General features: G+C 37.4%; 2 protein-coding genes across 4 annotated transcripts; one reads left to right on the top strand and one right to left on the bottom strand.

The window, feature by feature from the left end:
• Positions 1-215: 215 nt before the first annotated feature.
• Positions 216-8,943, bottom strand: inka2 (inka box actin regulator 2). 3 transcript variants are annotated; one of them, XM_046870439.1, is made up of 3 exons: positions 8,854-8,943; positions 7,602-8,040; positions 216-2,384 (listed from the first exon to the last, which is right to left on the bottom strand). In XM_046870439.1, exons 2-3 carry the CDS (start codon positions 7,662-7,664, stop codon positions 1,245-1,247), a joined length of 1,203 nt encoding a protein of 400 aa, XP_046726395.1. In that variant the 5' UTR covers positions 7,665-8,040; positions 8,854-8,943; the 3' UTR covers positions 216-1,244. The 3 variants fall into 3 exon arrangements, with proteins under 3 accessions (XP_046726395.1, XP_046726394.1, XP_046726396.1); XM_046870438.1 differs by lacking the exon at positions 8,854-8,943 and having other exon boundaries at positions 7,602-8,134; XM_046870440.1 differs by lacking the exons at positions 7,602-8,040; positions 8,854-8,943 and adding an exon at positions 3,540-3,618.
• Positions 8,944-12,157: 3,214 nt separating this feature from the next.
• ddx20 (DEAD (Asp-Glu-Ala-Asp) box polypeptide 20) lies at positions 12,158-20,589 on the top strand. Its single transcript, XM_046872423.1, has 11 exons — positions 12,158-12,389; positions 13,125-13,219; positions 14,435-14,603; positions 15,343-15,457; positions 15,593-15,735; positions 15,857-15,995; positions 16,380-16,438; positions 16,541-16,623; positions 16,791-16,896; positions 17,979-18,080; positions 19,160-20,589. Exons 1-11 carry the CDS (start codon positions 12,194-12,196, stop codon positions 20,347-20,349), a joined length of 2,397 nt encoding a protein of 798 aa, XP_046728379.1. The 5' UTR covers positions 12,158-12,193; the 3' UTR covers positions 20,350-20,589.
• The last annotated feature ends 4,229 nt before the right edge of the window (positions 20,590-24,818 follow it).

The following is a 24,818-nucleotide window of genomic DNA, read 5'->3' as shown; positions in this document are numbered from 1 at the left end:
AGGAAATTAGCAAACAAAAGGTAAAAGTTAGCTAGCCATACCCAGGCCTATATATATTATTTTATTAAATTTTTTGTAAACATAAAACTTATTTACCCATCCCCACTTCAGTGAAAGAAAAATTTACTTCCATTTACTAAATTTTGTATCATACAACTTCAATTTTACATTCAAAAATGATTTCACACAGCACCATTTGCATAGAACACGTTTAATGAAGTACTTCGATTCTCAATGTTAACATAAATTGATTTGACAAAAAAGAAGCTCTTTGGTCATTATAGAAAATAATCATGGCAAAAAAAAAAAAAAAATTCTACATGCTTAACTCCAGAAATCTGAATAATAAACCTCCACAAAAAGTTGCATGGATTTCATAAATGTTCAGTACTAACATTACATAGTTCAGAGTGAATGTTTGACATGATATTAGTCTTTATTTCAGTTGATCAATTAATCATGACTGTGCTGTGTTCCAACAATGTGCATGTTCACTGGGTCAATGTGCTTATACAGGAATTCTGTTTGCCATACGAGTTAATAAGAAAACAAAACATTTAGCATGTGGAAGAGCATTTGCATAATATTAACATGTTCATAAGTTACACAAATTAAATATTTTATTGTATTCACACTATTTTATGTGAACATTTTAGATGAGAGGTATTTAGATACTTATTTTTGGGTATTCAGCACTTGATTTTGACTGACATCAGGATGCTCCTACTCTAAAGGTTGTCTAAACAGGCAGACAATCAATAAGCAGATTGACACTAGTTAATTTGTCTCATCAGGAATAGACCGCTTGTTTTTTTCCTCAACATGACCTTAAAAAGGTCTTGATGTTTTCACTTTTCAGTAATATAATCATTTGAGCACTGTATATGTTGTTATTATTCACAGACACAGTATTTGGTGTATATGGATGATTCTATAGTAAAGGAATCTACAGCAATGTTAATCACAAGCTTGAGCTTGAGCCTTGGGAACATGTGAGAGTCTGAAAACAAATTGGTACCTTCACCTTCAGAACAAGGGTGATGACATGACAGAAAGAGAGAGTTAAACAATCCCCCTCTCTTCCACACTGGGCATGTGTTCATTCTTGGCTTCTAAATGTCCAAAAGGTCCTGAGATTGTCTTCATTTTAGCTCTTTTATCTTGTTATAATTCCAAACTTGTTTTTTGTTAAATACGTTCTATGTTTTTGCACCTGTGACTATCACTGTTTGTAGAAATAGCTTTTAAACCCAGACTGCAGAGCTATAATCAAATATCGGCTTTTTTGAAACTTTGATCTCTGTGTTTTCTGGTTTTGGTTTGCTTTTCCCTCTCAATCCACCAGCTCTTGTCCAGAATGGTCTGTAGACACTATCTTTAGGTTTGCACCCTTTGTTCTTCTTCTTGGCTCTTTTAAAGATGGTTTCCTCCTCGTCCTCAAGGTGTAACCATCCTGGTCTCTCTTTGTGAAGTTTCTCTCGGTCAGGTCGAATGCTTCGCAAGACCTTTTTGAAGATACTGGTGGTTAGAGACAGACGTCTGCAGAACTCCTGAGAGCAGCTGAGTCGTAGTGGATGCTGAGATGCTTCAGCAATCCTTCCTGTGTTCTCTGCCTCACCAGATATTCGGCTCTCCAGTTCGGGCAGGTCAAGCCAGTTACCCACTAAATCGGCAAAGACATTGTCTCCGAGCACTAATGGCTGCCTGTTTCTGCTTTGACTCATTAAAGAGGACGTCCAATCACCAGAGTCCTCGTTGTCGAATTGAGAAAAATCACTGTCGATAGAAGGCCCTTCCCGTGAAAGGGTGTCCATTAGTCCTTGGAGCTCAGCCATTGTGGGTGAATTGGATGAAAGTTGATGCCCCTCAGATGGGGATCTTGAGGTTGAATGACTTGCAGTATTGCATAAAGAATTGCTGTCTCGATCATCAAATGAGGAAAAGCTGTCATCCTCAAAGCTAGAGAAAGAAGCAGAATTGCACAGACTTCCTCTAAGGTGGGTTCCTTTAGGTTCCTGCCTTCTAGGTACATTGGGTGGGACCAGACTATGTTTCTCAAATGGAGTGCTGGTGAAAAACGTAGAGGGTTCCATTTGAAGGTCAGACAGACTTGAATCTCTTGTAAAGATATGTTTTTTGGGCTGTTCTGAAATCCATGTATCGTTTTGCCTGCTTCCTCTTGGGTTATGATCCAGATGATGTGTGAGTGCTGTATCTGAGGTCATGGGTCTATGAGGAGAGTGCTGATAAAGCTGATTGGTGTTGCAGGAGATCTGAAGTTGCTCCAATGCAGTCTGCACCTTTAGGATTTTCAGCTCCTGCAAAGCTCCCATCATAGAGTTCATCTGAGTCTGAAGACCATTGCCTGCCTCCCGCATGGAGGTCTGAAAGAGAAAGATACTTTAGTATAGAGCAACCATCAGGTTTTAATCAGAGATCATGTTCAAAGGGAAACCAACATCTAAGTATGTGCTGTTAAAGTCCTGAGGAATGACATCATTTAGCATTCTCAGACAAAATGTACCACCTAATATGGTTGAATACATGAGCAGAATTCTGTGGTTGGTGGTGATGTACCATTCCATAGTCTCAAATTTCCCCTCAGGGATCTGTTTTAAGAGGAGAACAAAAGAGCTGAATCCTGCCTTTTGGTTTGTACTGGCATTCTCCCATCTACGTGTAATGTCAAGCCAAGTATGAGGAGAAATCTACACCTGGAAAAAAGTAACGAAGGTGTTTTTCACACCTGTCACCTGCCAGCCTTTTGTATTAATCTCTTTCTTGCTTAGTTTTTTCATATTTTTTAGTAGCATTCCTTTTTCCATTCCTCACACACCTGTTATTCTGTAACTGTATCTCCTCATGGCTAGCATTCAAGGTGAGACTCAAAGTCCCTTTACCACAGCATCAAATTATGTATATATATATATATATATATATATATATATATATATGTGTGTGTGTGTGTGTGTGTGTGTGTGTGTTTAGTCATAGATAATCTTAAAATACAGTAATAGTATGAATGAAATGGCTTTTTTAATGCCATTTAAACCTTTATTGCAGCAACTTGCTTTAGTTTCATTGAGCTATATATGTGTACTAGTGCTGCCTGTAAAAGGTCTCTGCATCTCTTGGGTTACAGATCAATAGCTGTTATCTTCTTCTGGAAAGGAAGCTGTATATTCCTTACACAGTATCCTTAGTTAAAGGGTGAAAATGTAAGACTTATTTTTATACTACGTCATCATCGGAATAAACACACCTATTTAAAAAGCTTTTAACATTCTTAACAAATATTAAGTATTTATAATAAAAATGAACAATGTGCTTTTCAAATAGTTGTCAGCTAGCACAGAAAGCTAAATGCTCACATTTCAAGATGCATCAACAGAATAATTATTTCAGAGATTATATGCACTGCTAAAATTAGGTTACCCAAATCAGAAAAACAATGTTATTCCAGTAATATCTCTGCATACCAGTAGTGCTTTGCCATAGTTATGCAACCCATTAGTTAAAAATAAGCACTATCACCTTACCATACTCCAGTAAGATCTCTCTCCAATCTGCCTCTCTTCCTCTCTCTTTCTCTCCTTCTCTTTCTTTCTAGTGTGTATCTGTCTGTTAGCCAATCAGGTACTGTCCAATTCATGCGTCACATTGATTTTTTTTTTTCACAAGCACAAATGAGAGGGCGCAGTGGGGGCTGTAGTTCTGAAGTAGATAATGACTTTATGAATCAAACCTGACTACTCTTATGGCTGATACATGTTTTATGGCTGAGACATTAGTCATAATCATAACCTATGTAAGAGGATGTGGATTGTGTGTGTGATTGTGTGTGTGTGTGTGTGTGTGTGTGTGTACCAATAGAGAATCATTCAAGCTCATTATAGGTCCTTAATTAAGCACATATCTTCAAATGATTTAAATGATTGTAATTGAAAGATAACATAAATGAGGTTTTGCTTTGCAAAAGACACTAATTACCTCAAGATATGAATTATGGTCACATTCAAAGGATTTAAGGGAAAACAAATGCTTTCTACCTGACACTCACTCTCTTTGTCAGACACTGACAGACATTATGCACAAAATATTATACACACATTATAGAGGATAATATTACAGTATACAGTTAAATCAAGCAAATTGGGTTTCCTTTGAGTGGTATGGACCCCACTCTATGTGTATACATGTATCTTATTCAAACACCTTCACCCACAATGATCAGGTAGCAGAGAATAATCTTATTATTAAAATAATTTCTCCTCTTTAAAATGTTTGGGAAATAATCTAAAGAAAATGTTAACGTTTAAACGACTAGAGATGTGCTCATTTCACATGGATTTCTTAAATTAATTTGATACAAGGCCAAGTTTTTTTTAGTAGCCCATTAAATATAAATGTGGGCATGTCGCCAAGTGCTTTTAGAGGTCATGTGGGTGATCTGACTCTAAAATCATACAAGAAGAGGGTCTGTTGTTAGTGTCGACTAACACTATGACCTCATAATCATTTAGAAATCAATAATGTCTGTGACACAAATGATGTGGAGAATGACTTCTTTGTGTGAAAATGTCAAACGTGTACAGAGAGATCATTCAGACTGAATGAAACAAAACAAAAAAAAAAACCCTTAAAGAGCCAGCACAATATTAATGCTGATGCTGCTTGTGAAATTCTTAAGAAAATCTAATTTATTGTAAAGCTCGCCTGACTGTAGCTTTGTGGAAATTTAATTAAAGTCCATTTACGTTTGTCTTGATTCTCTGTAGCTGCTGTTACCTCATCACCCTGGCCTCCTGTTCCCTCCTTCAGATGAGCCCAGACAGATTGGAGGATATGGCTTACGTCACCGTAACAACTCACTCATGATGGATGTGGTTTGTGAGTAACATCCCTAAGGCAATCTCGGATCTCCTCGTCAGCTCCATGCACGCACACACACATGAACAAACTGTAGGAGCGTCTCCTTTTCTCATTTGTCAACAACTGCATGTGACATGAACAGTGAGTGCACAGATCAACACTGCATGTTTATCATCACTAAGCCCCTCAGTGGGTCAGAAATCAGCAAACCTATTGATTACTTCTTAATGATCCTCATTGCACCTTTGGGAAGGATAAGTGCATTTACTGCACTTATAAACAGAGGAGTGAAAAGGACATTCATTCAGAAGGTGCATGAATACTGAATTAAAGCAGTAGTAAAAAGTGGATGGTAGTATACTCAATACCCTGATTGTTTCAATGTGAATGCCATGTTCTATTTGCAATCAGGGGCTTTATAAGCTGCATTTTTAGTTTTTTCTTTAAAAAACTTTTCCTTTAAAAAGGGCTTAAAAATCCAGCAAACTCAGTTTTTGCAGGTCAGGAATCACAAGTTCTAAAAATGTGTACATGTACAGAATTTATTGCAACTTTATATAAGAAAATTGTTTAATTATGTTAGTTAAAATTAACACCTACATTCTGTTTTAACTGGGAAAATGAAAATGATCAAAGGTCATACTAAGCTAAGACACACTTATCAGCCCTGCAGGCAAAGAAAGTATTGCCATACTGGCAAATTCCAGTACATACTGGAATTTATTGGTTAATTCTAGTCTTTACTGATCATAGATATATTAGTGATTTCCAGTTTCATAACTCAATACTCAGTACATAAGTTGTATCTTAGGGATTAAGAAATTGGACCTTAAATCAGAAGGCTGTGAGTTCAGATCCCAGCCTCACAAAACTGCCACTACTGGGCCCTTGAGCAAGGCCCTTAACAGTCAACTGCTCAGTTGTTTTGACAATTATTAAAAGTCTGCTAGACAGCAGAAAATGTAAATGTAATGGAGAGACATACAATAATGATGAATTATTGGTAAACAGTACATACTGATAAATAAACTATTTGTATAGTATTGGGACACTTGATTTTTCCTGCCATATGTACGTTTTTCCCCAAACAGTTACTACAAAGTTTGTGGCATAGAGTTGTATAGGATGTCTTTGGATTTGAAAGCATTCACTTGCTCTGGAGGACAAAAACCTGTTCCAGCATGACAATGCCTCTTTGCACAACGCAAGGTTCCCCTAGATATGGTTTACATAGTTTGGAGTGGAAGATATTCAGTGGCCTGCTTTAGAGAGCAAAAATTAACTCTGAATTGGTACACTGACTGCACCCCAAGTGTCCTCACCCTACACCAGTACCTGACTATTCTAATCCCTGGTGGCTGAATGAACACAAATCTCCACAACCACAGGTTGATGAGGACTAAACCTGGTGTTGGATCTATGATGATCACAAATGTTGAGCTATTTTATGAGTTGCTCAGTAGCTCCTAGTTTTATAACCATAAAGACTGTATAAGACTGTAGAAAGAACATTACTTATAATCTTACACTCCAGTGCTCATGTTAGTTCTCACTCTCCAGTGTTCTGTATTGTTGAAAGATTTATGATCAAACTCTTGATGTCACCCAAATAAGGATGGGTTCTCCTTTTGAGTCTGGTTCCTCTCAAGGTTTCTTCCTCATAACATCTAAGGAAATTTTTCCTTGCCACAGTCACCATGGCCGCTCATCAGGGATAAATGCACACTATTCACCTTGACTGTTGATTTCTGTAAAGCTGCTTTGAGACAATGTCTGTTGTGAAAAGCGCTATAGAAATAAACTTGACTTGACTTGACTAAATGTTGAATGGGATGTTCAAAAATGACATATGAGTCTAATAGTCAAGTGTCCACAAACTTTTGTTCATATAGTTCATATTTATCTCAGTATGTATGGCATTCTTGCATTTTTTATATGCTAAATGCTTTTGAAACCATAGTGCCTGCTTGAGGCACACATTTATCAGGGCTTTAAGACTCTGTTTAGGGAAGCTCTGGAGCACAAAGCCAGCCTTTGTTTCTCTCCAGTCTCCTAGATTGCAAGATGAGCCACCACTCCCTGACAACAAAATCCTTAAACATTTAACAGCTCAGACTGCATAATCTGATTTAATTTTACTCATAACAGATTGATCTGCAAAAAATACATGAAAATGAACATATTTAATAGTTAATACTGTATAGATCTACTTTAATACATTTCTGTACAATCAACCAACAACACATTTATGAAAGAAACCGCAGTAATCTATACTAGAAAGAGTTGCATCCAACTGGTGTAACTCATGTCGACCTGGATGTTTGATCAGGGAAAGCGAAAGGCAGAACAAGCCAATCAGCAGAAGGATGGAAACGCATCAACCAATAAGATTCACTTATTTCAAATCACCTTTTTCAACCTACAGACTACCAAATCTGGCACAAAACAAAACTCGTGTACATTTTTATTTCATACCATACCATACCATACCATATGTAGGACAACTGGGCTATATAGGGGGAAGTTATCGTTTGTGCTCAGAAACAAGTTGTAGAAAGTCTCTTGGGTCAAAGAAAAATCGAGAACTCAGTTCACATGTCAAATAATCTGTAAAAATGTGTATTCTTAAAAATGAGCAAAAGTGAATACTAGACTAAAATATACAACAACAGTATACACTACAGTCAATCAATCAATCAATCAATCAATCAATCATGCAAAATACTCACCATTTCCTGCTTTAAACGTTTCAGGCACTTGTCCATCTCTTTGCGCTCTGGCACGCGCTCCATCTTGCTATTAAATATTAATTAATTACACACTGTCCTATTAAAAAATCCTGATAATTCAGCTGTAGTATGGAAAAGCCTCTGTGTACGTCTTCTTCTGTAGATCTCCAGGACGTATTTTTAGCACCACAAAGTTGTGAATCGAAAGCACGACCTCTAGATCTTTAGTTAACACGCACTCGCACTCACACACACACTGTGCTTTAATTCTGCAGATCTCTCACAGCACTCCTCCATCAGCTGACATTTCTCCAACCCGGCTCTCCTCGCCCTGAAGCCTGTGATGAATGAAGTGCACTGAGCGTCTGTGGGAAAGTCCAGCAGTGTGATTGTCTCCACGTGTGGCGTTCAAACTTCGTTTCAGATCACCAGGACACACCTAACAAGCAGGGGGGTTTAACTAACGGTTTTCAGAGTACAAAACAAAACGAGCTTTACAGCCAGTAATCCTGTCAATAGATGATCAATGGACACTTCAGCAGGGGTTCATCCATAAGAATGGGACCGTCCCTATTGTTTCTTCACGCACCGAGGACAGTGAATACACATTTGAGATCCAACTATGATTGCATATCTGAGCAAACATTTTCTACTGATTTATGCTTTTTTTTTTTGGAATGCCTTTATAGCAATGACAAATCAAACTCTTGAATTAATCAATATACGAATTGATTTCCCAATTCTGAAAATAATGTATCAATTAATTTTATTTGGACACACAGTATTCGGCTACATATTTCATTAATGTGTATTTTATCACCAACTTATTTCTATTCTCTTTTTTTTTTTGCTTGTAAATGATATAATAATTAGTGCGCGTGCCTTGATGACTGGGCGGAGTCTAAACTTCATTAGTAAATCATTATGCACTAGTAGACTAGTACAGCTCTCCCCAACCTTATTGCATCACAAAACTGTTTTACATAAACATTTTATTTTACAGACATGGATGGTCCTTAATTTTTCATGCTATATTACTATTACACATATTATATGGTTTAATCATTCATTTAGTTACAGTACCAGTCAAAAGCTTTCACACACCTTCTTTTTTAGTAGTTTGTCTTTATATTTTGTATTTTTTTCAACATTGTACATGAATACTGAAGACATCCAAACTATGAAAGAGCATGTATGGAATAATGTAGTAAACAAACATTTTTGCTATTTTAATATTTTTCAAAGTAGCCACCTTTTGCTTTGATGGCAGATTTTTACTCTCTTGGCATTCTCGCAGTTCAACCTCATGTGGTAGTCACCTGGAATGGTTTTTCCAACGATCTTGATGAGTTCCCAAAGTGTTGAGTGCTTGTAGCCTATGTACATATAACAAGGACACAGCAGTTACAAGCAAAATTATTTTAAATCTTTCCATTCCTTGTGTTTCTTGGTCAAAGAAAGTCTCTTTTGCATGTTGCTCTTCAAAAGTAATGGTTTCTTTGCCATGATTTGACAATGAAGGCCTGTCTCATGCAGTCTCCTCTGAATTTAGGCTTAGACTTAGATATACTTTATTGATTCAGTGAGGGAAATTATTGCTTAACAGCAGCAGCAGGTTACACAAACAGTAGTGAATGTTTTTAGTAATACAATATTGCAGATGATGCTACATAAAAAAACAGAGTGCAAACTGGCAATTCAAAAAGAAAGAAAAGTAGAAAAAATAGTGGACAAAAAATATCTGCCACTTAAAGGCCACAAAGAATAATTTATGTAAATCAGCAGTTTTCCTTTCTTGGGACAGTCCTAACTTAATAAACAAAAGAAAAATACAGTTACTAAAATAAGTGTTGGAATTGGGGGTCATTTAAAACAAAAAACACTACCACAAAAGCCAATAAAATAGAAATGATAGCCTTTTGATTCTTTCTGTGTGGCCCGGTACCAAAAGATCCACGGTCCATTACCAGTGGTCATCATACTTACAAGATTAATGTTGCATATCATATGTTACTGCAACGCATTTGATTGCTCTATGCGTCTTCTTTCTTTCTTTCACCAATTCTATAACACTATGGGAATAGTTAGTTTAAATAGTAGCTCACAGAGTCATTTCTGAATTTTTCTAATATGGTTAAATGATAACTAATCAGGAACACTCACCAAACTTTACTCTTAGTATTTTTCAATTACAACCCAACATTCAAGGGGCATTTCTATAAATTATATTTTTGACAGCACCTTTAGAAGGTTTCAACAGGACCTATTAACCAAACAGGTAACCAAACAGTTAAACAAACAGGTAACCAAACAGTTAAACAAACAGTTAACCAAACAGTTAAACAAACAGTTAACCAAACCATTTTGTACATTTACGGCATTTAACAGACGCCGTTGTCCAGAGCAATGCACAAGAGTGCTTTAAATCTCTAGCAATAAATAAATCTACACTGGTACACTAGATAACAACTTAAGATAAATCACCCTACATCTCTGTTGAGAGGTTTAATTGTTTTGAACAAAGCAAAATTGGAAAGTGTTAGTTCAAGTGTTTCAGGAAGAGGTAGGTCTTCACCTGTCACTTAAAGATAGCCAGGGCCTCCGCTGTTTGGACATCTAGGGGAATTTCATCCCACCACCTCGGTGCCAGAACAGAGAAGAGCCTTGAAGTATGCTGACCTCTTATCCTAAGAGAAGGTGGTACCAGTCAAGCAGTGCTGGAGGATCTCAGACAGCATGGTGCAGTGCGAGGTGTGATGAGGTCTCTGAGGTAAGTGACCATTTTTGCTTTTGAAGTCAAGCATCAGTGTTCTGAATCTGAAACGTGAAGCTACTGGAAGCCAGTGGAGGGAGCACAGCAGTGGGGTGGTGTGGGAGAACTTGGGCAGGTTGAACACAAATCGTGCAGCTGCATTTCGGATCATTTGCAGTATATGAATAGGGTTCAGAGGTAGACCTGCCAGCAGAGAGTTACAGTAGGACAGTCTCGAAATGACAAAAGACTGAACAAACATCTGGTCAGCCTGTGTGGACAGAACTGGTCAAATCTTTCGGATGTGGTAGAGAAGAAATCAACAAGAATGAGCCACATTAGCAACATGAGGTCTAGAGGGCCAGTGGTGGGATTGCAAGATTGGATGACTTGCTGTATCTCATCTTCTGCTATAGTTCAGAAGCTTGACAATAAAGGAGTAGGGGATTCTTGGCTGTGTAGTGTAGTCATTGTTGGGGAGGAAGTGAAGGTCTGGCAGATTTTCTTAATCTTCTTATTATAGAAAGAGGCAAAGTTTTCAGCAGTCAAGTAGGATGAAGTAAGTGGAGCAGGGGGGTTGAGTAGTGAAGAAGATTTGTTCAGGAGCTTTTGAGGATCTTGTGCAGAATCCTTGAGCTTTTCCTTGTAAAAGACAGTCTTAGCAGAAGTCACATTTTAAGAAAATTTGGTCAACGGTAAGATGCGAGGTCTGTGTCAAGTTGTGATTTTTTCCACTTCCTTTTTTGTTGATCTGAGTTCTTGCCGATTGCTGTGCAAGACTTCTGACAGCCAGGGGGTGGGACAAGAAGTCTTCTTGGGTTTAGTGATCGCGGCAGAGGAGGTCCATGGGTGAGGAGAGAGAGGAGAGGAAAGAGTCATTGGCAAAGTCCAAGGGTAGAGAGGAAAAAGAGTCAGGGTTGGGAAGAGATGAAAGAGTACAGGATAAGAAAGAGATGTTGGAAATTGTTTTTAGGTAGGCTAGGAAGAGTGTTTGTAAAGGAAACTGGGTGAATTTGAAGTGGGGTAGCAGTTGTGTCTGTAGCTGGCAAGTGAAAACCAGGTCCAGGGCATTTCCTCCCTTGTGTGTTGGAGGGCAGCTGTTAAATGTCAAGAAGAAGGTATTTAGAAAAGTAAGGAGGCAAGATGACTGAAGTTTGTCAAATGGGAGTTTAAAGTCACCAAGAACTGTCAGAGGGGTGCTGTCATAAGGGAAAGTATTGAGGAGTGTGTCCATCTCTTCTAGGAAATCTCCAAGGGGACCAGGAGGGCAGTAGATGACAATGATGAAGAGGTTGATTAGAGAGGTAACCCAAACTGCATGGCACTCAAAAGAAGACATGGTTAAATTAGACAAAGGGAAAGTTGTGAAACACCAGCTCAGTGACAACAGTAAACCCATACCACCACCTCTACCGGTTTCTTTTGGTGAGTGAGAGACAGCATAAGCAGAAAACAGAGCAGCTGGTGTAGCAGTGTTCTGTGGGTATATCCAGGTCAAAGGCAGGAGAGTTGACAAAATCTTGATGTATGTCACCTAGATGGACACAAGGACCAGTCGAATATGTATTCAACTCTGCTTTACATTTTCAAACCATCAGTCAACGCACATCTGCTTTTGATGCGCTCAATAGTTTCAAATCAAGCAAACATTTATGGGTTTGTACTCTGTATGGGTAAACGACACGCATGTGTTTGGCGCTATCTTCTGGACATGTATATGTATTACACCTGAACTTCCTCTATTGTCCACTAGAGGACAGCATGGTCTTTAATAGCAACAATATAATCAACCACGAGTAAGTGAACTAAAACGTACAGCAACGTTGAGATAGTTAGAAGTATGGCGGCGTGTTTGAGGAAGGCTGCTCATGCAATTGATGTTAGAACGAGAACCGATGATGTTCTCTCGCCCGGTGGAGTGGACTTCAGCTCCTTACTGCTTTCTAAACCGGTTCTGGAGGGTTTGGCAGCTTCTGGCTTTCAGAGACCTTCACCAATCCAGCTGAAGGCGATTCCACTGGGGCGGTGTGGACTGGGTATGGAAACCTAGTGTCCTTATTTACTTGATTTAATATTTCATTAAAAACCAAAACACCTTCAAGTTATACCATTTCCTATTTAGATGCTATTCAGATATTATACCCTTTATTCAAATGTGAACTGTTGTTTCAAATGTGATAGAATATTTCATATAATTCAACTGTGAACAACCACAAACAGACAACTTATATATATATATATATATATATATATATATATATATATATATATATATATATATATATATATATATAAATCACACACACACACACTTTTATACAGAATGTTTTAAAATATATAATATTTATATTCTAGCTGTTTTTACCTGTCGGAAGAAACATCATTCAGTTTATGTAAAAAAATAAATAAAAATACTGTAATAATAAATAAACAATATTTTAGTGGTGGGTTGGGATTTTCTTCATTGAGACTGCTTAATAAAACCTGTCTGTATAGGAACATTTATGCATTGACTTGATTTAATGAAAAAATAAAAGGATTTGATGAAATACTTTGTTTAGTAGTTTTAGTTCTCAAATCCTGGCTTCTTAAATGATTAACTGAACAACCATGTACATCCCTAATGTGTGAGCATTCACTTATAATTAATATCTTGTCTTTAGGGTCCTTATCAACTTACAATTACTTTATTATACCAAATTCATGTTTGACCATCACTACAGTATGAATCATTGAACACAGATTTTTTGTTCATTTTATTTTTTTTAAAGATCTGATCGTTCAGGCTAAATCTGGAACAGGAAAGACCTGTGTGTTCTCCACCATTGCGCTGGACTCACTGGTGCTGGAAAATGCTGCCACCCAGGTACTGTGATTATTGCATTTTTATTCAATTTTAGTTTTTTTTTAATCTCACATATATTCAGATTGATTTTATTTCATGCTTACCAATTAAAGGTGTAATGGTACACACAATTCACAGTTCAGTAGGTACCTCAGTTTTTAAGTCACGGTTCGGTTCAGTACAGTTAGGGAGAAAAAAATGCAAAACATAAAATTGCTTGTTTTTTATTTTTATTTATTTAATGCAGTTTATTATTATTATTATTATTATTATTATTAACAATTGCGATCAACATTTGAACAGGTTACATTTTTTTAAAACAATTTTAAATAAAATACCTTGAGTTAAAAATTATATACAAAATAATTTCTTTTTTTTATAAAAAAATTAAATTGAATAAATGACTGAAATGAAATTTTTTTATTATTATATTGATTAAATTAAGTAATCAGTTAAATTGGCACAAATTAAATTGATTCAATAAAATTTAATACATTAAAAAATGTAATAAAATTATTTACATTAGTTTGATCTCATTTGGGTAATACAGATGTGCATTTGAGGGTGCGCAAGTGTGTCCTGTGTTTTACATTTATATATTTAATTTTATAAAGATATGTTCTACTTAACTGCTCTTCTAATTTTAGCATATTTTAATACACATCTTCATTCCTTCCTTTCTTCATTTATTCACTCCCTTAATATGTGGAATTGTCAGGATTTTCTGCTTTAAAGACTTGCAGTCCACCACTTAATACGTTCCTGAAGGAACTCCGATTTTAACTCTGTTCCGCACGTAAAAAACGATTGCTTTACTGAAAGCCATGTGCTCAAATATATCGATCTGAATTTGTGTACTGTTACACACTAATCAATATATAAAAGCAAATCACTTCTGGGTCATGAGAATTGTATTGCACAAAGGCCTCCTGACCGACCAGCTCAGATTTGCTTTTTTTTAATTTATTAATATAATGTGCAAAGTTTCAGTTTTTCTTTAGCAATTTTAACCATTTTTATCTCATTTAGGTTAATATATCTCAGAAAATGTTGCAGATACAAGCCTGAAATTTTGCACGTTGTGTACTACGAATAGGGAGCTTATTTCATGAATGCATGAAGCAAATCTGAGCTGACCAGTCAGGAAAATATTTATATTATGTGAATTGAGGTGAGTTTACACTAATCATGCTTTTTTTTTTTTTTTTTTTTTTTAAATGAATTTTTTTAAAACAGGTCCTGGTTTTGGCTCCGACTAGAGAGATTGCTGTGCAGATCCATGCAGTGGTGATGGCGATAGGCAGTTCTATGGAGGGGTTGGAGTGTCATGTTTTTATTGGTGGCCGACCTGTAAGTCAGGACAAACTCCACCTGAAGAAATGTCACATTGCTATTGGATCACCAGGTTTGTATGGCTAAAGCTTACAGATTACATTTTGTAAGACTGCATAAACCCAGATTCCACCCCAATTCCAAAATGAGCTCATCCGCAAAAAAAAAAAAAAAATAAAAACACAAAAGTAATTATGGAGTTTGTTCGGAATTTTAGTTGGATCAATCTTAATCATGGTCTTAATTCTATTAGTTTGGGAGAGGCAGCAAGTTCTCAAGAACTATCTCTAACCAAAAGGTGGTAATACCCTAACCTGACCTGCTGGGGGCGCTGCCACTAGCAAAGCTGTAAATGCTGGTGACGACCACCTGCTGACCTCTGTCTCGAAAGTAGTATCATCCAGCAATGTTTCTTTACTCATTTCCTACACTTAATCTACATTTAAAGGCTAAATCCTTTTTACACTATAAAGGGAAGAACAGTATAAAATGTCTGGGCAGAATTTGTTCTGTGTTCTTTTTGACTCCTGAGTACTTTATGTAATTTTTCAACTGCTACGCTGTTATAAATAGCTTCAACGATCATCGTTGTCCTCATCATTTTCTCTTTTGTATTATGTAGACTGCTGTCCTCCTTGTATAAAAACATATCCTTGTATTAAAACGTATTAGTTTTTTCTGCACCTGATGACTGTGCACATCCAGATGTGTGGACATTGTTTTACTGTACACTGATTGGGCACTGATATCTGAGGGCTGATTTATGTTTGTATACAGCAGTATTTTGAGTATGGGGGCGGATGTTTTTTCAGGTCGGATAAAGCAGCTGATCGAGATAGGACTTTTGCTGACAGCTAGTATCCGTCTGTTTGTTCTGGACGAGGCGGATAAACTGCTGGAGGAGGGCAGCTTCCAGGAGCAGATCAAGTGAGACACAGACTCAAGTTATTTCTGCTGAATTTACTTTAATGTCTGTTTCATGTTTGACACTTTCTTTATATCAAACTGAATGCTGTACAAATTAGACCAGCTTTAGGGACAATATCAATCTGTCTGTTTCAGTTGGATCTTCTCCTCTTTGCCAGCGAATAAACAGATGCTGGCACTCTCAGCGACTTACCCAGAATCCTTAGCGCAGCATCTGTGCAGGTACATGAGGGAGCCTACGTTTGTGCGGCTGAACCCCACTGATCCCGGACTTCTCGGTGAGGCTGTACCCTTTTTTTTTTCTGTCTTCTTTTTAATGGGTGCATGTTATTCAGCAAAGAAAACCAAAAATCAAGCAAACAATGACTCTGTGATCCTCATTCATCTCTTTTATTGCAGGTCTGAAGCAGTTCTATAAGCTTGTACATTCTCATGCCCTGCCACATAAGATCTTTGAGGAAAAAGTGCAGAACCTGTTAGAGCTGTTCAGTAAAGTTCCCTTTAATCAGGCACTGGTCTTCTCAAATTTGCACACAAGGTTTGTGGTGTTTGTTTCAATCATGCCCTATGGATCCTCTATGTCAGATATTTGTATTAATCAGCTGTTTTTTATATGAAAATATGGTGTTAATTCTGCAGAAAGGACGTGTTGATTCATCAGAACCTTAGTGATCTTAATGGTCTCATGTGTATGCTGTAGAAAGCTTGCTTAAAAGATAGTAAACAACTGAGGTTCAGTTCTAATCAAGTAAACCTGCTTTAACGTTGTCTACAGTCAAAGTTTCTCATTTAGAGCTTTGATATAAAATCATGATCATTAATTTATCATCCAAGTCATGTTTATTAATGTATGCTAAAGTTTTGTAAGTATATATTAGCATTTTTTGCTCTCCTGATTTGAAATGACATTGTTCCTCTGTAGGGCACAACACTTGGCTGACGTGCTCTTCTCCAAAGGCTTGCCTGCAGTTTGCATCTCAGGTAAAACTCTCAATTAAATAATATGTACTTCTGTTTGTCTACATGACAATAGCAGATTAATCTCTACTGTGTGTGTGTGTGTGTGTGTGTGTGTGTGCGCAGGCAGTTTGAGCCAGGAACAGAGACTGGAGGCAATGTCCAAGCTAAAGCAGTACCAATGTCGAGTTCTTATTTCCACTGATCTGGTGAGATCATTTGTACCATACAATGTGTGCACACAAACATGTTAGTAACACTTCCAACAAGTAAATGAATGAATGAAAGAATATTTCTTTCTTTCTTTCTTTCTTTCTTTCTTTCTTTCTTTCTTTCTTTCTTTCTTTCTTTCTTTCTTTCTTTCTCTCTCTTACAGACATCGCGTGGTATAGATGCAGAGAAAGTGAATTTGGTGATTAATCTGGATGTGCCTCACGATTGGGAGACGTACATGCACAGGATTGGCCGTGCCGGACGCTTTGGTCAGTCTCCATCTGTGCATGCTGTCTGTTTATGCGACTTACCGCTGACATCTGTTTTAGTATTAGACATTACAGTGGAACCTCGGGTTACGAGCGCCCCTGGATACGTAAAATTCAGGTTAAGAGTCGCAATTCATAAAAAATGTTGCCTCTAGTTACGAGAAATTTTTAGGATACGGCGTTGCGCACGGAAAATCGCAGGCAGGTTAGTTTTTTTACGTATCGCCACGTGCTCTCGCTGCGCTCTCGTGCAGCACATACACATCCGCTCGTCGCTCTAACAGTGTGGAATTACTGAACTTTAAATACTGTACGTATTCCAAAATTTGTATCGGGATACGAGCTTTTCAGGTTAAGAGTAAAGTGATGGAACCAATTAAACTCGTAACCCGAGGTTCCACTGTATTTCTTATTTTCTCTACATTTCGCCTAAATTCCTCTCTGCTATATTGCAGAAGAATTACATTGAGCTTTCTTTGAAATTCTTAGAGAGAAGTTATTTTAAATGAGTTTTCTCATATTTAAAGTTTCTGTTTTAATGTATTTAATGTTGATATGACTTTAGTATAAGTAAAATAAGGTAGTAAGTAATTATAGTGGCTGTATTTTGTTATGTGAAGTGCACAAAGTTTCTGGAAAATCAGGATATTTAGGCAGAACAACACTTGTTACTGCTCCATAATAAATAGGACACAATACTTTTGGCAATATAGTGTGTGTGTGTGTATGTGTGTGTGTGTATATGTGTGTGTGTATATGTGTGTGTATATGTGTGTGTGTATATGTGTGTGTATATATATATATATATATATATATATATATATATATATATATATATATATATATATATATATATATGTGTATGAAACACCATATCATATAGTATCTATATAGTAATCATATAGTAATTTACTCTGACACTTTTTAAAATTCAGATGGTTTATAACACTCCGGTTGAAAGTTATTGGTGATTGCAGAGAGTTGATTTGCAAAGTCTGGGAAGGGGAAACTCAACACCTTAAAGTCATTAAAGTGTGTTTAATTTAAATCACAATTACAGCTAAATTTGTATCTTGTCTCAGGAACTCTGGGGGTTGCTGTAACGTACTGTTGTCATGGAGAAGAAGAAAACAAAATGATGGCAATTGCCCAGAAGTGCAGTCTGGCTCTTAGTCCATTACCAGGTAATTGGAGAAAAGTGGCTCAAATCTTGGTCAGTCCCATTGCTTACACAGAACCCCATTGTCTTTGCCTTCTTCCTATTTAAAGGCATTTTTACAGAGTGCTCCTGTTGCAGTTGTAATGCTTTCTTGCTTTAAATCTTGCTGTACAGTTGTTCAACTGCTTTCTTTCTTCTTTAAAAATAGTCTGAGGTTTGCTGGATGATACCATTGTTGGGGTACAAAATTCCATGAGAGTATATTTGGCTTTTGTGTTGGTAAAAGTAATGTAATGTGTAATGTAGGGTATTTCAGGAATCTATTAAAGAATTGGATAGGTATCCCAAGTCATTGCACGAGGAGTAGCTGGCTTCACAGGAAGCACAGTTTACACCCTATTAGAGGTCAACTGATTATTCAGGCTGATTTTTGGCATTCTTTTAATTAATCAGCATCGGCCGATTGTGCTGCAAATTAGGCTGATTATTAGGCAGGCACATCTGATGCACAAAACCGTGCATGTACGTTCTGCATGCAGGAACATGACTCTCCCATACCAGCAGGTGGCAGTAGTGTCTATTCAGCTAACAGGGAAACCCAAAGAGCTAGAACTGGAATATATAAAGCAGGCAGCATTTACAGCTGCCGCAATCATTACTAACGGATTTCTGTAGCTGTTTTCAAACATATCTGCTAGGTTACAAAGACGAGCAAGAATGACGAGTGCGTTCCGATTATTTAAGCTAAATGGATTTGGTTTCTCTTTTTCTTGGCTGCTGAGTCGTCATACAGAAACGGACGAAAAACAGCTGACACTGTCAGACCAGAGCCAACAGTGTGGAAAAAAATGAAGTCAACCAACGCTCAAAACTCAAAACATATCCGCCAAAAAATCATGTATCGGCTTTTTACTTCACTGCAGTAAAAATGACATATTTCCAGGCTCTAACTTTCCCCTTCCGAGGAAGCTTGAATGCTGCATTAGTTATACTACTGTAATAGACTGTAAAGTTCAAATCATTTTGAATAGATTTAATTTATGTCCATGACTGCATAAGTCAGCGTTGTCTTTGCTTATTGTGTATTTTTGCGTTTTACCTCAGATCCAATCCCAGCCGAGCTAATGGAAGAGACGTGTGACTGGAATGTGAATGTAGAGTCGCCTTCAAAAAATGATCTTGAGCGCTTCCTTGGATCCAGAGTAGTAAAGAAACAGCCCAAATCTGAGCAGACAGTTTCCAAATCCTCTAAAGAGCCTAAACACACACTCCCTACTAAAGAGCAGGCTGAGCATTGCAGTCCTGCTAGAACTCAAAAATCCAATAGTGACAAAAACAAAGGCAAAAATTCTATCATTGCCCCTGACCACCTACCCAGTGCTGAAAATCTAGATCCTCCTGCAGCACTAACAAGGAAGGAAATGCAGGAGGCACTTCCAAAAATTCCTCCCCTGCCCTCTTTTAAACCTACAGCAGTGAAACTTGTGTCCTTCTCTGAGGCCATGGCTGACTTTGAGAACTTTATGACAGCTGGTCCTGGACTATCAGTCGAGATCATCCGACAGTATGGAACTCATGATGAAGTAAGCATAATGGACAATGAACAGCATCAGAACAATGCTGACCATAGTCCTGGGACTGATGGTGCTTGTATTAAATCCTATGGTAAACATGAGGAGCAAATATTAACTGATGAAATTGCTCAATCTCAGCGGTCAGTGGATTCAAGCTCTTATCCAATGACTTCTAGGTGCATGTCTGGCAGCTCTTCCTCTTTTGACAGTGAGTCTGAGATGGATACAGAGCAGAAAATGGATGCTTCAGCATCTAGCTCTCTGTCGAGTGCCCCACACCTGAATTGTAGACCGATACACATCACAAAATCATCTAGACACACAGCCAATACAACAAAGCAGCTCAACAAACTCAAACCAAGGCCTTCAAAACCTCAAATCAAGACTCATTATACCAACAGTCACACTCAGGCTCCTCAGCACTGCAAGTCAAGATCAGTGTCTGAAGAAAAGAGGACTGAACCAATTGCCAAGGGTAAGAAAGGGACCTGGAGGACACAGAGGAGGACACAGAACGATGAGGAGGAAGACGATGAGGAAGAGGACAATGAATCCTCTCAAGAAGATGGGAATGGATATGAACAGGACTATTGGAGAGCATGTTATCAAGCCTGGGAAGAATATTACAGCAGTTCTGCTCATTACTACCACTCGCATTATAACTGGCTGGCTGCATATCGCATGAACGCTGTATACATGATGGAGATGATGAAACACTGAAGAACAATAGAAATGTCACTTCTGGGGCGAGGCAAGAATCCTGTGGTCAGATGTACAGCACACATAGGAGGTCTGAATCGGAGGTGATGCACTAGTGCCTAAAAAGCCAGTGTTAAGACACTGTTGAAAAGCCATTAAGAGAAAAAGGCAATTACGGCCCGGTTTATTGTATCATAGATCGATTAATCCTCATTTCACAGAATATTTATAGCATTTGGTAATAAAGGTCTCCTGATTGAAGTTGGTGCATTCCGGCTGTTCACTTTTACTTGGGTTGTTGTAATGATATCATCGTCCATCATTAAATCTTTTTATTCTTTAATTTAGTACGGTTTATTTGCATACTTAATGCCATAGTTGTCAGTTATCCATTTGCCAACTAGATAAATATCTATAAACGGTAGTTGCCTTTGTGCATAAAATCTTTAAAACCTTTTTAATTCTTAGTTAAAATAAATAAAAAAAACACACATTACTTATGCATGAGGTTCAGCACATATTACACCCATACTCTAGCAGCGATACTGCGTTCTTATTCAACAATCAAACCCCACAGTCTCACTTAAAAGGCATAAATCCGCTTAATCTATGTGGTAATTCAGATGTACACTGCTGAAACTTTCAGCACCAGTCTAAAGGTGGTGACTTTTTAATGTGCCAGACAGTAAGGGAGGGGGTTTATCATTCAGTGCTACAGACCCCAATCTTTGCAGTGCTATTCCTAAGTACCTACATGACTCTACTTTGTTCTCTAAGTGACCTTTATGTACAAATGGGTAAAAATGGCACTTGAAAAAAAAGGAACTTGAAATGTATTATTATTATACACAGAACCACTACATAAAGGAAACTGAGCTCAGGAATGAGCTGAAGCTGTGAGGTGGCGTCTTTACCCACTGTGCCACCATATTAGCCTGTATTTTTGATAGATATCATGTCTTACTTGTGTCTATGTTTAGTACAAAGATGCATTGAAATAGAAGGAGGAGAAAAAGAAAATTGAAAGCAAATGGCCTGATAGAAGTTTGTATATTAGCAACAATCTAATATTAACATTAAATGATTAGATTACATTTATCAAACAATGTGATTTTGTGTATTAACTACTATAGTTTAGCAGGTTATGCGTTTGTACGTTCCTTTTTTTTGCCCATTTTAACCTTAATTTCTCCTGTGTGATGAATGGCCAGTTATTCACTCTCACAAGCAGGCTGGCACTCTGACAGCTCCGAAGTGAATCACGTTTCTGAATCCTCTATACAGAACAGTGATGTTTCTCCAAAAAGGTTCAGAATTGAATTTTATTAGAGAGCTCTGTATTTATCAAACTAAACATAGTGTAAGAGATTGTTTCTCTTTCTCAGAAAGATTAGGAGTCTTAGAAGGCAATGAGTTCAGTGATGAAGTGATCTTGTATTGATGACCTGTAATCAGGGGACACACTCCAAATCATATGGTCTCCTAATACTAATCTTATTGTGCAAAACATATGTGGCTTTTGAAAACTTAATTTTGTTCAGTTTGTTTCTAAGGAGAGAATAAGAATATACGTGATATTTTCATCAAATACAAACATTAAGCCAATCATTTTGATAATCGTTTAATTTTATTTAGTTTCCTCCCATCTGGTAAAAAAAAAAACATGCTTGCTATTCGAAAACGCCCTTTTATCAACAGGTGTCTTATTTAAGGTGTATTCATGCCTCATTCCCAGTATTCCTGCGATCTGACTCCATCATGACCCTACAGAAATTTTATTCAGGATCCCCCTCTTTTCAAGGGATGAACACAGAACTGGCTTGGTGTCGGTGATGTGAGCTGTGGGTTGATCTTCATGCATACATTATGATTCTAATGGAGTAACTACTAGGGCTGTATTGAGCTGTGTTCAGTCAGGCTCTTCAATCGGGCTCTGTCAGACAGCATTAATGAATTATGCCAAGTGCAATAGGAAATCTATGGGCAAGTTCGACTTGTAGACTCAAGCAGTCTAGGACACGATTTCTGATTTGAATTATTTTTTACATTTTTCCCTCAGCAGGACTCTGGCTCTTGTGCTTGTGAGTTGGTTGCTTTACGAGTTAAAGACTTGCACACTGGCAGCCTCACTCTGCTGGGTAACATGGCTGCTATGGATATCATGATATTTTGTGGAGTCTCAGGTGTTTCTGGCTTTGTTTGTTTTTATAGAGAGGAGCATGAGGAACGGCTCAATGATGTGCTGCATTCAGCAGCTCACATATTTACTGTGCAGCTGCAATCAGTTACAGCCATCCGCATTGAGAGTTTCCAGACCATTATTTTTCGGTTTAGCCCTGTAAAAAGAGATGACAGATTAGGCCTTGAATCTTGATCATCCTGTCCTTTTCAACAAAAACCTCACTGCTCGATATTTTATTCATTCCTAAAACAAATGCAAACCACCATTCATAGTCATGAAGTGGAAAATCCTCCACAATAACATTTTTAATTAATGTCTAAGATTTACTCTATACAAAAGAAGCCACTCAAACTAAAATTTCCTTTTTTTTTTTTACTATTTGTAATTATGTGCACAATGGAATGTCAAACGAAACTCTATCATTAATATTTCTTCCATCTGCTACTCCATCTGCTACATCACCAATTCTGCACCCAGTACTGCAAACTCTTCTGTACCAGTCAGAACTGCTGATAGCTGAGCAAGCAGAAGGTAAAACTTATTTAAGAAACTTTAAAAAAAAAAAAAACAGACGAATTCCAAAATTAAATGATACTTCAGCATTCAGGGATGTGCACAAGATCCAACCAATAATCTTATACTATGTGGAAAAGAAAAGTTGACACCTGATAATAAAATTCATACAGTATGTCTTTTTTTAACATTCCATTTCACATTTAGTTCCTGTTTGCTTTTATAATAACCTCCACTTTTCTGAGAAGATATTTCACTAGGTTTTGGAGTGTGATTGTGGAGATTACTAAAGTCAGGTACTGATGTAGGGTGAGAAGGCCTGGTGTGCAGTCAGCATTCCAATTAATCTATATCTAATAAATCAGAGATGTTCAATAGGGTTGAGGTTAGAGTTCTATAGCAGGTCACTCAAGATCTTCATTTTCAGTCTGTGTACCGTACTGGACTATAAAGCGCACCCATATATAAGACTGAATTTTACAAATATTTTTATTTTTAACATAAATAAGCCGCCTGTCTATAAGCCGCACACTAATGAGATTTACACAGGCTTTAACAAAAGACACGTTACACACGGTGTAACGGGTGAAATATGTTGCGCGGTATTTTGGGAATAGCATGCCACTGCATTTTTCCAGTATTACTGCATGTGTTCAAGACGAGGATTATGTCATTATTTTCTGATGCTGATTTCTAAGTTTCTTTGACTAACCCTTAATGCTGTTGCCAAGAAAAATAAAAAAGCAAGAGTTTTGGAAACCTGTCTGTGCTTATATGATTTCTGTTGCAACTGGAGTTAGTGAGCTCTCCCTTCACCCAGACTCAACGCGCTACAACGGCTTGTATCTAAACAGTAGCTGACCAAGAAAGTCATTGTTCACTGTCTTCCTCCTTCCTTTCACAACTTTTTTTTTTGGGAGTTTATCTTTTGGCATCGTCGTGCGTATAAAAATCACCCGATGGAAGTTTTTCCTCCTGATGCCGTGCAGCTCAGAACACAGATGAGGTGCGTTTTTTCCGTTTCCGTTTGGAAATTTTTTTGGTCTAATGTTATTTCGCTCAGTTTTTTGATTTGAAGTTTGTGAAACCGGGAAAAACCCAGGAAAAATGAATAAATTAGTCGCTTCGTTGTTTAAGCTGCAGGGTTTAAAGCGTAAATGTCTTGTGCCTAAAATCTTGTTCAGAAAAACACATCAGATCCCACACCCACCAAAGGGCCACTGTTGATCTCCTTGGGTTGGACTTCACTTGTAAATCCTGTTGGATGTGACTGATGAATGCCTCTCCTCCACTTTCATAGTCATTCAGTACTTATTGTTCACAGTAATGACAGAAAAAATGTACAGTACAGTTGTTCCATTGTCAGCTATGAAGTATGAGTTATTATTCAGGTCTTTATGCAAGTACAACATTACAGAAAACATTGAAATTGTCTTTTTTTTTTTACTTTACCTTTGTGTGATTTAGGAGCTGATTAACACTTGTCAAAAGTTTGGAAACACCTAGTGTTTTGTTTTTGAAAGAAACATGCAAGCTTCTTTTGTTTGTATGCAGTGTACTAGGTTCTTTAATGATATGAAGATTTGCCTTAAGTTTTACAGACTCTTGGCATCTGGTAAGTTAGTTTCTTTAAACATGCAGCGGAAATACTTTGCCATGCCTCTTGCAAACTTGCCAAATGTTATTTGCTAGTATATTTATTTCTGGCCCTGCAATCTGGTTTATTAGAGAGCAGTTTATTAGGATTCAGGTCCAGTGTCATTCTATGATAGATAACACTCCAGCCAACTGTTTG

Source organism: Silurus meridionalis, chromosome 17, assembly GCF_014805685.1.
Source record: "Silurus meridionalis isolate SWU-2019-XX chromosome 17, ASM1480568v1, whole genome shotgun sequence".
Lineage (NCBI taxonomy): Eukaryota > Metazoa > Chordata > Actinopteri > Siluriformes > Siluridae > Silurus > Silurus meridionalis.
Note: the sequence above shows the minus strand (reverse complement) of the source record. Positions and strands in the feature narration are given on the sequence as shown.